The sequence below is a fragment of the Sminthopsis crassicaudata genome, chromosome 1, assembly GCF_048593235.1.
Source record: "Sminthopsis crassicaudata isolate SCR6 chromosome 1, ASM4859323v1, whole genome shotgun sequence".
Lineage (NCBI taxonomy): Eukaryota > Metazoa > Chordata > Mammalia > Dasyuromorphia > Dasyuridae > Sminthopsis > Sminthopsis crassicaudata.
The window spans coordinates 748,977,346-748,992,345 of record NC_133617.1 but is presented as its reverse complement, the minus strand read 5'-3'; the positions used below and the strand labels follow the sequence as shown (position 1 = coordinate 748,992,345).

The following is a 15,000-nucleotide window of genomic DNA, read 5'->3' as shown; positions in this document are numbered from 1 at the left end:
TCTGTTGAACATTTCTCTTCCCAGGGGATGGGAGGGGGCAAAGTGTTTTATTGTGCTAGACAGCACAGCTTGAGTTTGGAGAGGTTATTTCCAGGGCCAGGAGCAAGGAGCAAATAGTGTCAACGTGACAGTATTACTGACCCCTTCCCCAGTTCCATTTTCTTTGTTCAAGGGAAGATGATGGGCAAGATCTGTAAAGGGATATTGGGGAGATGGAGGCTATTAGTGGCATCCATTTTACATATGGGGGGGCAGCATGTCCAAGGATTGGGCATAGAGCCTAGAAACCTCCTTCAGATATGTTAGCTTTGTGAAGCAGAGAAAGTGACTTAACCTCTCTGAGGCTCAGTTTTCTTATCTGTAAAATCAGAATAATAATCACATTTATTTTATAGGGTCTTTGTGAGGACCAAATTGCATAATACAGTATTATAAAATATTAGCTATTATTACAGATGAGAAAACTGAGGCTCAGAATGATCATGTCAATTTCCCAAGATCCCAAAGCTAGCTAATGTCAGAAGCAAGATTTGAATTCAGGTCTTCCTGCCTACAAATCTAGCACATTATACACCTTATCCCCTTGCCTCTCAGGGTTCTGTTATCTCCTCAAAAATCCTCCAAAAAATCCTTTCTTCCTACCATTATCTAACCTCCTCTCATTAAACCCCAATGCTTTCCATAGTCTAACACTTTTCCCAGCTTCCTCTTGCCATTCTTGCTCTCATGCAACTCCCCAAGGCTAAACTATCTTTTGCCATGGTGCCCAAATATCCCAGCTTTGCTTTTGACTTTCAAGGCCCACTTCTTTGCAGGAGTCTTTCTTGCTTTTCTTAATTCTCAGGGCTCTATCCGTTTTCCTCAGAAGCCCATAAACAATTGAAGTCACTTTGCATCCTACAATAAAAGCCTCCTTACCAACCTGTATTGCCTCTGATTTTGTGCATTAAAAGTTTGCCTTCCCAATAGATTGTGAGGCCTTTGAAAGCAAGCAAAGCCCCCCAGTGCTGGGCACTCAGGAGCTGGGCAAGCAAAGCCCCGCAGTGCTGGGCACTCAGGAGCTGGGCAAACAAAGCCCCCCAGTGCTGGGCACTCAGGAGCTGGGCAAACAAAGCCCCCCAGTGCTGGGCACTCAGGAGCTGGGCAAACAAAGCCCCCCAGTGCTGGGCACTCAGGAGCTGGGCAAGCAAAGCCCCCCAGTGCTGGGCACTCAGGAGCTGGGCAAACAAAGCCCCCCAGTGCTGGGCACTCAGGAGCTGGGCAAGCAAAGCCCCCCAGTGCTGGGTACTCAGGAGCTGGGCAAGCAAAGCCCCCCAGTGCTGGGTACTCAGGAGCTGGGCAAGCAAAGCCCCCCAGTGCTGGATACTCAGGAGCTGGGCAAACAAAGCCCCTCAGTGCTGGGTACTCAGGAGCTGGGCAAACAAAGCCCCCCAGTGCTGGGTACTCAGGAGTTCAGTGATGTCTACTGACAGAATGACTCAAATTTAAATAACACCCCAAAACTTATCATGAATCTCTGTTTCCTGCTCTATTGAACTCAGACTTCTCTCATTGTTTCTTCCCCCTCTCTCCAAAGTAAAGCACCATACTTCAGCTCTAGCTCAGGAAAGATGTTGAGAGGGTCAGATAGATGGAGGAATCAAGTTAGATGAAATTCAATAGGGCTAAATGGAGCCTTAATTTACTTTCCAAGTAAAGGATGGAAAGCCTGTTTAGACAATAGAAAATCTGGAAAAGACTTGAGGAGTTAAGGGAACTGCAAACAATATGAGTCAGCAGGGTCTTGGCTCAGTGTCCAAAAAGGTGATGCAATCTTGGGCTGCATTAAGAGTCTCCTAGTTTTTAGAGCTAAATTTGGGGGGGGGAGAGAGACTCTATTCTGGTCAGACCCCCTCTGAGGAACATACTCATGAAGGAATAAGATAGCCTTTCCAGGGGGGGGGGGGAATCATCAAACCAGGACCAGTCAAAGGAACTGGAAATGTTTAATCTCGAAATAATGGGATTCAGGAGATAAAAGACTGAATATACCTATTTTCTTTTTTTTTTTATAATTATAATTTTTTTGACAGTACATATGCATGGGTATTTTTTTTACAGCATTATCCCCTTTTCCAAATTTTCCCCTCCCTCCCTCTATTCCCTCCCCTAGATGACAGGCAATCCCATATATAATAAATGTTGAATGTATCTGTTTTCAAGTACTTAAAGTGGAGGAAGAACTAACTTTGTTCTGCCTTTGTTTTTTTGTTTGTTTTGTCTTTTTTTTTTGCCCAGAGGGCAAAATCCAAAGCAATGGGGGAAAGTCTTTAGGTCTAATTTACCAAAGGGAAAGTAAAAGTCTCTAACCAGGAGAGAGCTCGAAAAGGAGTGGGCAGAATGGTGTCTCCTGGGAAGTCCAGAAGATCTAGGGCTCAATGGCACTTGGTAGAGAAATGCTTCCTTTCGGGATTAGCTGGCTGCAGGGGCCCCTCCCAGCTCAAAGGATTCCAGATTCTGTAATCCAAGGCTCCCAAGACCACACCCTTCTTACTAGGCCTTGACTGGGGACCGTTAGGCACTAGTTCTGATTCGGCACTCGTTCTGTCTTCCTCTTTCTAGAGAAGATCTGGAATGAGCTGATCTTTCATCTCTCTCAGTCAGTGACTTCAAGATCCACTCTGAGGAAGGGCTGGGTCCAAATCCAGACTAAGTCTAATCTAAGAACCTGAGCTCAAGTGTTCAGGAGCTTGCACTAGCCTATGGTAAAGAGGGCTAAATTTAGGCTCGGGAAGACCTGTGTTCAAATTCTGCCTCAGACACTAGTGATAAGGTAGAGAGCAAGTGTATTAACCTCAGGCTTCAGTTTCTGGAAAATGTGGCTGTGCAGAGCATCTATTGTGAGAAATCAAATCCAGGCTTCAGGGTAGATAAATGTCAGCTTGCTTGACCCCTGGGCTCCCCGTGATTTGGAATCCGGTTCTCCCTTTTCCTAACCTCCCCCCTGTCATTCCCCTCCTCCCCCAGCGTTACCTGGTCAGCGATGCAGCTTTTGGTAAACGGTGCTTTGCGACATCTCAGCTTCCTTTGTCTCCCCTTGCAGATGGCTTCTGCTTCCTAACTGCTGCAGGGTCCCCTCCCCTCCCCGGCCGCCCCCCTCCCCAATGCATTTCCACTGACTGGCCTGGCACCTGGACGTTTCCTGCCCCGGGACAATGCATGTGACTTGTGGCACGGTGCCAGGCTGCGGCAGTCTGACTCCCGGCCCTCCCCTCTGGTGCCTCCCAGGAGAAGTGCCAGGAGCCCTCCCCGGGGATATAAATAGAAGAGCCAGGGAGCTGGGAAAGGGCACGGGTGGGGGTGGGGCGCTGGCTGCTCTAAAGGAAGCACCCCGAGGCGCAGTCTAACAAAGGCAAGATGCTAGGCGGGGCTGTTGGGGGGGGGGTCTGCAGAGCCCAGAATTCTCGCCCTAGCAACGTCCACAGACAATACCCGAGCATCCTTCGCAGAGGGAGGGCGGCTGCCCCGCCCAACTGGGCAGATGCGCAAGCTGGCAGAGAGGACAAAGCTTGTCACCAGAAAAAACCTGAGTCACCCACGGGGGCTGGTCCCCCCCCAACCCAATAAATGCCTGGGCACCGTTCCCTTTGATCTCTTCTCTTGCCCCGTCCCTCCTTTCCCCCACCCCCACCCCGGGCCAGTCTAAGCAATCCTTAAATGTCAAACTGGGGGTGAGCCGGGTCCTTTCTCAGTGGGATCTGAAATGGAAAGGAGGAGGCGGCCCCACACACCCTCTGCCCCATTCCTGAGGGAAAAACTACAGACAGGCAGGTCCAGGTGCAGGGGTGCCCCCCACGCTCTCAGCCTCCCCGCTCCCCACCCCCGCCTCACTCCTCCACAGCGCACCCCGACCCTTCCATTCCCAACCTCCCCGAACCCCACAGTGCTTTCCCGCACACCCCGCAGGGTACCCCCTTTCAATGCGCCCCCTTTCACTACCGAGCTCCACCCGCCTTTGTGCCCTGCGCAGTGCATTGTTCTGCCTTGCCGCAGCGCGCCCCACCTCCCCTCTTTGCCGCAGTGCGCTCCCCACCGCCCCTTCTTGCCGCAGTGTGCCCCCCCTTCCCGCCTGGCAGAGCTGAGCCCCTCCCCCACTCCTCTCTTTGCCGCAGTGCGCCCTTGCCCCAGCTCCTCCAATTGCCGCATTGCGCTCCTACCCCGCCCCTCTCCCCACCGCACCCTCACAGGGAGCCCCCGCCTCCCGCCTTGCCGCAGTGCGCCCCCTTCTCTTTTCTGAGCTCCTCAATGAGCCCCACCCCCACCTCGCCACCTTGCCGCAGTCCCCCTCCTCTCTCCGCCACACCCTTCAGAGCTCACCCCCACCTCCCCGTTTTGCCGCAGTGTTGCCCCTCCTCTCTTTGTGGCTTCTTTCAAAGAGCCCGTTCCCATACCGCAGTGCCCCCCCATCTCCCCGCCTTGCTGCAGTGCCCCCCCCCCGCCTTTCTCCTTGCCGCGCCCTTCATTGAGCCCCCTTCCAATGCACCCCCCAGCCTCTTGCCCAGCCACAATGCACCCCAATCTTGCTGAGCCTTGCTAACCGCGCCCCCACCCCCGAAGCCGTGCCCCCCCTCCCGCGCCCCCTTTGTCCTGCCGGAGACCCCGGCGCTTACTTCTTGCAGGGGATGAGAGCCTTCTTCTCCTCCAGGAGGCGGACGCGCTGCTGGAGGCCATCGTAGGAGAGCAGGGCCCGGGTGTTGCGGCCGCTGCTGTGGTCGTAGCGCACCTGCCGTCCTTCCCACTGCTGCGGAGCCTGGCATGGCGGCCCGGGCACCCCCGCAGCCAGAGCGCCCAGGAGCCACGCCACCAGGAACGCCCCGAGCATCCCTCCGGGGCCGCCGGCGCGGCGCAGGTGGCAGGCGCGGCCGGGAGCGGAGCGGAGGGCACGGGGCAGGGCAGGGGGCAGCGCGGGGCAGCGCGGGGCAGCGCGGGCACGGGAGGAAGCGCAGCGAAGGGCAGTGGCTCCGACCCCGCCGTCCCCTCCCTCCCCTAGCCGGTCGGGACACTCGCCGGGGGAGGGAGGGACGGAGTCCGGGCGCGTGGGGAAGGGCCGCGCCCGCGGGGCCGGCTTCCCCGGGCAGGGAGCTGGCTGGAGGACGCGGCGGGCAGGGAGCTCGCGGCTGGCTCCCTCCCGCTCCGACTCCGGCTGCGACTGCGGCTTCCTTCCCCCCCGCCGACTCTCTGCTGCCAACAGGAAATGCAGAGGCAAACGTGCCCGGCGCAGCCCAATGGGCATCCGCAGAGTGGACGTGCGGGCGGGGGAGGAGGAGAGCTCGGGCAAATGCGGGAGGACTGCAGGCGCAGCGGGCGGGGCTGCGGCACTGAATGCTGGAGGGAGAGGCAGCCGCCCCTCGCTCCCCTGCCCACCAAAAACCCCAAAATACCCCACGGGGCATCTTGGCACCCCCTGGACACCAGGGGGCAGGCGGCCAAAGCTCGGGGAGGGGGATTCGCCCTCGGCTTCATTTTAGTACAAGGTGCTGGGGATCTCGGGGTCCCTCGTTTTTCAGACAAAGAATCCGAGGGATTTAGGGAAGAAACCTGCAGTAGCGCGTGGCATTTGACCCAGGGACCTGTGGCTTCCTGGCCACGGAGGCAGGAGAGATGTGAACCTGAATCCTGGCTCTGCCTCTCACTAGCTGTTACTTCACTGATCCGAGCCTCAGTTTCCACAGTGTGCTTTGCACAACTTAAAGCGCATTCTATACATATGAATTGGTGGACTTCAACGTTCAAGAAACATTTATGCAGTTCCTACTGTGTGTCACGCTCTGTATTAGTCCCGCGTAGAATGACAAAAATGAAACTGGTCCCGGCCCCAAAGGAGATACAAATTATTCGAAGCCTTTTCATTTTGGCAATCAGATCAAGCCATCATATCCACCCACTTGCAAAATAAGACCTCAGGCTCCTTCATTTACTACCTGTGTCACCTTACCCAAATCAGTTGCCCTCTCTGTGCCTCAGTTTCCCCATCTATACAATGAGAGTACAATGGACTAATTGACTTCTTAGCTTAGATTTGTAACTGGAGAGGAGCCCGGAAGCCATCAAAGCCAATCCCCTCATTGGGCCAATGAGGATTCAGGTCCACTGTTCTTTCCCTGCTACCCATCACACTTCTGTCTCTTCATCTAAAATTCTCTGATCTCCAACTGACATCTGTGTGTGTGATCAGGAGTCCAGGCCTCTGCATGTGAGGAGCTCAGGACCAAAGCAGAAGAATTATTTTTGTCCCTTATAACAGCAGGAGAAGCCATGCCTTCAGTCAAATACACTGAGCTGCCTCCTGATCCTGAGACTATCACACAGTAGATGATTAATAAATGCTTGTTAATTGATGGGCCCTGCTGACCAGGGGTGACCTTGTGCTCCTGGGAACATCGAGGCAGGAGGGGGAGATTGGATTTAGCAGACTGAAAAAGAAACCTTTCCCTAACAGAGCCAGGTGTGGAGTAGCAACTAAACTGTGTGAATCCTGGTGCATAAGGGCCTTTATATCTCCCCCATTCATTGTGCAGGAAGTGGCTGGTATATTCAGAGGCAAAGCTGGTCTTTGGAGAAAGCCAGTTAGGTCCCAGGCCTGTTAGAGAAGCAATACAAGTAGGTGAAAGTGGGAGGAAATAGGAGATCCTCTAACTCAGTCTTTGTATTTTACCAATAAGGAAATTGAGGTGTTTTACAGATTAAAAATCCTAGAGAGAGTAAATGAGTTGCCCAGAAAGGTTGTTCTCTGGCACCCCAGCTCTAACTCTCAGGGAAAAAAAAAATCTCCATCTCTTCTAGGGAGAGCCAATTGTTAAAATGTCAATATGGACATTTATACCTACATACTGGGGACTACTACAAATGTGAACTTGAACTTAAAGTTTTGTTCATTGTCTAGACTTAAGAAACTGATAGTGATGGATCAATGTTAATGGCAGATGAAACTTAAAAGTGTACTCCAGGTAGCTAGCTGCTGGTGAAAAGCTCCTGCGCCTCATGTAGCAGCCTTACAGAGGCAGTCCTTCCTTTAGATCTGCTTTTTTTCTCCTCCTGTTCTTGGGAGAGTATGGCATTGTCTTTCACCTTTGATGTGAATATTCATTTCCCAATGGCTTCCTTCCAGTTGAGCCAAAGGGGATTAAAGGACTGGGAAGGGGGAGAACAGGACTTCTAATATCAAGATCACCATGTTATCCAGGACCCAACCTTTCCCTTAAGCAAGCCTTGCAGGAAAAGTTGGTAACTCTCCAAGAAAATTCTCTCCTTTCTGGAATATACCTGAGTATATATGAGGAAACTTCATCCAACTAAACCTGCTCCTTACAGCTGAGTGAACAAACCAGAGCAGAGGCAAAGCTCACTTGTCACGTAGGAATAGTTTGAGGAAGAGCCAAGCATTGTCAGGAGAGGTGGGAAAGAATAGCAGAGAGATCCCTAGAGAACCAAAGGATGAGAGTTACCTTCCCCCCCACACCATGCCTCCTCATATTATTCTGTATTTCTTGATAGGATAATAACTGTAAGAAATTGTGATGCAATGTGAAGAGTTCTAGATATACAAAGGGCTCCAATCCAGCTCTTCTAATTCCTATCTTGGGAAGTCACTTTTCTGCTGCAGGACTCAGTTTTCTCACCTGTACAATGACAGAGTTGAACCAGATGGTCTATGACTTCCCCTCCAGTTTTAGATCTAGAATTCTGTGATCTATGTGCCAGTTGTGTCATTCTAGGATATAACCCCCCTGAGAGCAGGGACCATGTCTTTATATCCCTAATACCCAGCACAATACCATCACTTAATGGAGATATCTGTTGGTTGAAATGACTCCCCTTTAAATCCTTTCAAGGTAGGCCCAGATTGAGGGCTAAGGTACAAGGATTAAGTTGTGTTCAAGACCCAAAGCTTAAAGAGAAAACAGACTGTGAGTTAAAATTTTAGATTTGCTCAATATCCGTAAACTGTGAGCATTGTTTTTGTTTGTTTGTTTGTTTGTTTGTTTGTTCTTTGTTTTTGTTTTGTTTTTCTTCCCAGATTATTTTTACCTTGTGAATACAATCCTTCCTTTGCAACAACAACAACCACAAAATTCAGTTCTGCACATATATATTGTACTTAAGAGATACTATAAGATATTTAATATGTATGGGAATGCCCGCCATCCAGGGGAGGGGGTGGAGGGAAGGACGGGAAAAACTTGGAACAGAAGGGAGTACAAGGGATAATGTTGTAAAAAAAAAAAAAATTACCTATGAATATGTACTGTCAAAGAGAATGTTATAATTTTAAAAATTAATAAAAAATGCTTAATTAAAAAAAAAAGATTTGCTCAATATCCACCAATCAATAAGCATTAATAAGCACCTACTATGTGCCAGGCACTATGCTGGGAATACAAAAGGAGCAAAAGATAATCCTCCCTTTCAAGGAGTTCATAGTTTGAGGGAGATGATATACAAACAAATATATGCAAAGCAAGCTCTAAATAGAATAACTAGAAAATAATTAATGGCAGGAAAGTGCTGGAGTTCTGAGGAATTGTAAAAGGTTTTGTGTAAAGGTGGGATTTTAGGTGAGGCTTAAAGGAAGTCAGAAAAGTCAGTAAGTGGAGTTTAAAAGGAAGAGGGTCCCAAGCCAGGAATCATCAATAAAAAATGCTCAAAGTAGAGAGATGGAGTTTCTGACTAGTGGAAAACCAAGAGACCAGTGTCACTCAATTCAAGAATACTATTGGGGAGTAAGGTGTAAGAAGACTGAAAAGGTAGAAGGGAGCTGGGTTAGGAGGGCTGGGAAGGCCAAGGAGAAGATAAGGCTACAATGTGGGGATGATAAAATCTTTATGTGTGTGAAAGAATGAAGGCCAGAAAGCTGTTCTTCTATGGTCTTAGAAACAGCATGGATCCCTTATCTGGAGAACACTTGGAAAAAGGGGACCTGGAGCCAAGCCTTCCCATCTGCCCCTCCCAGGTCTGAAACAGCTAAGGGAAGAAGAAAAATACTTCAATTTCCACTAGCCCTGGCAAGTCTGGTCTGGCCTGAGTATCATTCCTCCTCCATAAATTAAATCCAGGATTACAACTAGGCATTTTCATTTTCTGTGGAATAGGTCAAGAATCTGGTAGAGTCAATGATGCACAGGCTCACACTAGAATGGATCTGAAACCGTGGGCTGGACTGGGGACAAAACAACTCAAAAATGGTCCTTTTGATCAGATGTGATTTTATCCTAATCTAAATTTATCCTGATGTAAGCAGCGAGGTGACACAGGGCAACTAAGTGGATGCAGTAGAAAAACTTGGGCTGGGAGTCAAAATAACATTAGTTCAAAAGTGACCTTAAACACTTAACTAGCTGTGTGACCCTGGGCAAGTCACTTAACCCTATTTGCCTCAATTTTTTTCATCTGTAAAATGAACTGGAGAAGGAAATGGCAAACTCCAGTTTCTCTGCCAAGAAAATGCCAAATGGGGTCGCGAGAAGAACCGGACACCACTGAGCAATGACAAAACTCAATTAAGTAATGCTTACTAAGCACTGCCTACAAGTAAAACTCCAAGATAGGACCAGAGATACAGAAACTGAACAGTCCCTGTCCTCAGGGTGCTTATATTTCTCCCAGAAATGGTTGTAAACAAGTAAACAAAATACAAAAGATATGTGAAATAATTTCCAAAGTTAATGAGGGGGAGGAGGGTTAGAAATCAGAGAAGACCTGGAGTAGGAAGCACCATCTGCTCTGCTGTGAATGAAGCTAAGTATTCTACCAGACTGGGAGAGGAAAGAGCATTTCAAACTCTTAGATCTTGGATTGGATTTGGGGGAAATTGGACGAAAGAGTGATCATTCTCTCTTTGTTTTTGTCGAGGTCATTAGTAGAAAAGGAATCAGAAAGATCTGGGTGAAAAGCCCTGAGAAGATCACCTGTGTCTCTCTGTATCTCAGTTTCCTCATCTGAATTTGAAGGTCTTTAAAATGCCTCCCAGCTCTAAATATGATTCACGGTTCACTTGTGATGTTCCTAGACCAAAGATTTGTTTTGTGTTTACCTTGTGTGTGTGTCATGGACCTCTACAGCATTCTGGTGAAACTCACAAACTCCTCAGACGAGTTATTAAATAACTGAAGGAAATGCCAAAATTCAGATAGAATTTTAAACTGTCATTTACCTCTTGGACACCCTGAAACCTACCCATAGGCCCCCTTGGGTTCTATGCACCCCAGATTAGTAAATGCCTATTCAATATAGAGAGAAAATACACTAGGTCACCTCCTAAAGTCCTTTCTTGTCCCATGATCACACTACAAATAATAATAATTATAATAATTATATAATTACATACATACAAATACATATATAATTATATATAAATAATATAAATATAATAATAATAATAATGCAAAGAAAACAGTCCTCACTTGATGTTCTACTGAGAAAGGAAACATGATTGCTGAGTAGGTTTTCACTATAAAAACTTTGCTGCTGGAGATCATCTGGCCAAGATGAAAAAGAAAAGCTAAGAGTGAAAAGAAGATTGATGAAATTCAATCTCACAAGCATGTTAGTGCTTACTGGGCTGGGAACATATAGTCAAAGAGAGGGGATCCTGCTCTCAAAGTGCTACCCACACTCACATTTCACCCCTAAGGCCTTAGTCAAATCCACCTCCCCCCAGCACTCACCGCGGGGATTTTATTTTCTTTTCTTTTTCCTAAGGCTGGAGGTTAAGTGACTTGCCCAGGGCCACACAGCTAGGAAGTGTTAAGTGTCTGAGACCAGATTTGAACTCAGGTCCTCCTGAATTCAGGGCTGGTGCTCTATCTACTGCGCCACCTTGCTGCCCCCAACCGCAGGGATTTTATTTTATTTTCTTTCTCCTAAGGCTGGAGGTTAAGTGACTTGCCCAGGGCCACACAGCTAGGAAGTGTTAAGTGTCTGAGAGCAGATTTGAACTCCCGTCCTCCTGAATTCAGGGCTGGTGCTCTATCCACTGCGCCACCCAGCTGCCCCCAACCACAGGGATTTTAAAGTGCTACTTGGGGACTCGTTGGCCATTTATTAATTCTATCAATGGATCTGGAACTTTTTTGGGGGAAAAAAGCAGAGAATGAAGGGAAATTAACAGGGAAATGTAAAGGAAAAGAGATTTCTCCAATCTACGAACTTCAAAAGAGCACACTCCCTTCTCGCAGGAAAGTTTTAAGCCTGAAAACCTCAGGGCTGAGTCGCTCAAAAGGAGGCTGGAGTTCCGAGACAGTTGCACTTGCTCCAGGCAAGAACTGGCCTAAAATCCCGCCTCCTGTGGTTCAGGGTGGAGAACTTGGCTTTGGGAGTTCCAGCCTGAATTCTAGCTCTAGATCTGGAAGGCAGCGCCGAGGCTAGCAGTCCGGGCTCTTCCTCCTAAAGAGAAAGGAAAGGAGAGTGAAATTCCCTGTACACGGTCACACAGACAGATTTGAACCCAAGGTCCCAGACTCCGGAGCTCGTGGCTGCTTGGATTGTACCACCCGCTCTCCAATAGGAACTCGAGCGTTTGCTGTGTGACCTCAGCCGAGTTACCTCCCCCCTCTGATCCCGGTCTCCTCAATCTAGGATAGGAGATGGCGTTATAGCTGGCTAGGGGTCGGGGCGATGACTTCCGAGGTGGTTTCCAGCCCATTTATCCTGACCGGAGCTCGTCTGTGCACAGATGCTTGCCTGTGTGTCCCGGATGGAACGTGCGCTCCCCGAGAGCCTTTCTTTGTCCCCCCCCATGCCTGGCCCGGGAAGGCTGACTTCCTGACCTGCAGCCGACAGCTCTCTCCACCAAGCCACCGGGGGCTCCCGTGGGAATAAGGCGAAATGAGGAGACTTGCCCTAAAAGATAATAAACAAATGTTTCACTGGAGAGGTATTTTCTTCTTACCCCTTTCTTAAAGCCTTTGGGGACCCCGGCAAAAGAGCTTCTGAGCCCCCTGTTGGAGAAAGCCAAAACAGCTTTCCGCTCCGGAAAAGTTTGCTCCGGAGACTTGATTGGAGCGCCCAGCTCAGCCCGGCCGAGGGTTCGCGAGCCCCACCGCAGCCCCCCCTCCCCCCCAGGCCTACGGACACGCCCCAGCCCCCAGGGCCCCCGCTCCAAGCCGCTGGCCTGCGGCCCAGCCTGCGCCCGGCCCTCGCGCAGCCTCAGCCACTCCGGCCCCTGCCCCTGCCCCTGCCCTCGGGGGAGGTGATGTCAGCGCGTCAGGGCTGAGGGGGGCGGCCGCGGGGAGCCCTCCCGGAGGGCCGAGATGCGGCGCGGACATATATAGGAGGCTGCCGGGGCCATGGCTGTCGGCACTCGGAGCGGGAGCTGGGACGAGGCGGGGGCGCAGCACACAGCAGTGGCCGGCGGCAAGTTCCGGGCCGCCCCGAGGTCCGGCCGCAGCCCCGGAGGCAGCCCCGCCAATCCCGGCCGCGGCGGGCGGAGCGCGAGGGCAGCGCAGACAATCCCGGCCGCGGCGGGCGGAGCGCGAGGGCAGCCCCGACGGCCGAAGCCATGCTGCTCGCCAGCCTGGCGGCGCTGGCCCTGGCGCTGCGCCTGACCCGAGCGGTGCGCGGCGCGCCCTGCGAGCCCGTGCGCATCCCCATGTGCCGGGCCATGCCCTGGAACCTGACCCGCATGCCCAACCACCTGCACCACAGCACCCAGGAGAACGCCGTGCTGGCCATCGAGCAGTACGAGGAGCTGGTGGACGCCAACTGCAGCGCCGTGCTGCGCTTCTTCCTGTGCGCCATGTACGCGCCCATCTGCGCCCTGGAGTTCCTGCACGACCCCATCCGGCCCTGCAAGGCCCTGTGCCAGCGCGCTCGGGACGACTGCGAGCCCCTCATGCTGCTCTACAACCACAGCTGGCCCGAGAGCCTGGCCTGCGACGACCTGCCCGTCTACGACCGCGGCGTGTGCATCTCCCCCGAGGCCATCGTCACCGACCTGCCCGAAGGTGCGGCCGGGCCCGGGCGGCGGGGGGAGGGGCGCCGGGAGGCGGGAGGCGGCCTGCCCCTCCAAAACTCCAGGGAGGCTGGCGGCCGAGAGGCTTCCGGCGGGGAAACTGAGGCTCGGGAATATCTAAAAGGGGTGTCTAATAGCGGTCCCGCAGCGGCATGCGCACGTGCACACACACAAAGCACGCAATCACACGCAGTCACACACACACACACACACACACACACACACACACACACACACCCCATACACAAAACACACTTTGCACACGCACTCTCTCTCTCTCCCCTCCAATGTGTGTGTCAATCTCTTTGTCTCTGTCTCTCTCCCCCCACACACACACATACACACACACCATACACAAAACACACTTTGCACACCCTCTCTCTCTCTCTCTCTCTCTCTCTCTCTCTCTCTCCCCTCCAATGTGTGTGTCAATCTCTTTGTCTCTGTCTCTGTCTCTCTCTCTCTCTCTCTCTCTCTCTCTCTCTCTCTCTCTCTCTCTCTCTCTCTCACACACACACACACACACACACACACACACACACACACACACACACACACACATACACAAAATGCACCACACATACACACCACACCACGCTACACACCGGACACACCCTGGGTTTGGCGTCGGAAGCCCTGGGCTCTCTGCCACGATGTACATCTCGGCTCCAGGCAAGTCACCTCCCTACTCTGAAACTCAGTTTCCTCCCCTTGCACATTGAGGGAGCTAGTCCAGATGCACTCTGAGGTCCCTTCCAGCTCCAGAGACATGATCCTGTGGTCTCTTTGGGCCTCAGTTCCCCCCCCCTACAATGAAGAAGCTGGCCCAGTTGCACTCTGGGGTCCTCTCCAGCTCCAAAGCTATAATCCTAGGTGGTGAAAGCTGATTCTACCCTTCAGTTTGACTGGAACTCCAGTCTCCAGCTGCCTCTCTCTGCTTAGGGCACTGGCCGCTGAGAGCCGGCAGCTGGAGAGGCAGGGAGTCCCGGGAGAGACTAGCCTGACCGGAGCCTCCTTCTCTTTTCTCCTCTTGAATTGGGGCAAATAAGGAAAAATGAGAAGAGAGAGCTGGGAAAGCGCAGCCTCTCCCTTAAGGACTTGGCTTCCCGGGTACAGTCTTAGGATCTTGAGGGAATCTGTTCTCTGATCTTTCCTTATAAACTCTGGGGAATCCGTGTCCTCATCTGTAAAATGGGGATAATAACGACCTTGGTTTCCACTGATGGGGAAGGGACCTTAAAATCCTGCACAAACTTGAATGCGGCCCCGTTTATCTTTGTTTATAATTCAAAAGGATGCTTAGCACAAGTTCCTGGCACATAGTAGGGATGGATTTAAATACTTCTAGATTGGAGCACAGTCTGTAGACTTAATGGGAATTCCGCTCCACTTTTCTATATCTGGTTGATGGACCAAGCTGCCCAGGTAGAGAATCCTGGTACTTCCAGGTGACAAAGGCACTCTGGAGTGGGGCCTGATGACAAGGAGGGCAGAGGCCATGCTGGGTCTCATCGGGGATTGTGGGAGAAAGTTCCCTAAAGGACTAAAAATTTGAGCTTAAGGTTCCTGAGACTTTTCTTCATCAAGAATAAGGAAAGGGTCGTCTCATCCTATGTTTGCAGAAGGTTCTTTGCCGGCTGTTTTCCAGGGCTTGAAGGCCTTTCCTCCAGCCCCTCAGCCCCCAGCATCTGCTCTCTATTAGGAGGGGGAGCTACCTCAGGCCAGGGATTGCCTTGACCTTGTCTTTATAAGTCCACCACTTAGAACAGTCCGGTTGCCACAGTAAGTACTTCATAAATACCTAATGGCAGTCCAAAATTTGTCTGGATCAGCTCATCCTACACCTCATGAAGGAAATCATATGATCATGGATCTGTAGTAGAAGGGATCTCAGCCACGATCTAAACCAACCTTCTCATTTTATAGGTAAACAAACTGGGGCCCGGATCCCACAGAGAGCAGTTGTCAGAAGTGGTATTTCAACCTAGGTCCTCTTGACTCTGCAGCCAGTA

General features: G+C 51.1%; 2 protein-coding genes across 2 annotated transcripts in view; one reads left to right on the top strand and one right to left on the bottom strand.

Moving 5' to 3' along the window:
* EPDR1 (ependymin related 1) overlaps positions 1-5,282 on the bottom strand; it is a 16,770-nt gene extending 11,488 nt beyond the window's left edge. Inside the window, exon 1 of the mRNA XM_074284482.1 lies at positions 4,650-5,282. Coding sequence (XP_074140583.1) covers positions 4,650-5,272 — 623 coding nt within the window. The 5' untranslated portion in view covers positions 5,273-5,282. The remainder of the gene's footprint in view (positions 1-4,649) is intronic.
* Positions 5,283-12,292: 7,010 nt separating this feature from the next.
* SFRP4 (secreted frizzled related protein 4) overlaps positions 12,293-15,000 on the top strand; it is a 14,678-nt gene continuing 11,970 nt past the window's right edge. The window contains exon 1 of the mRNA XM_074284481.1: positions 12,293-12,980. Coding sequence (XP_074140582.1) covers positions 12,536-12,980 — 445 coding nt within the window. The 5' untranslated portion in view covers positions 12,293-12,535. The remainder of the gene's footprint in view (positions 12,981-15,000) is intronic.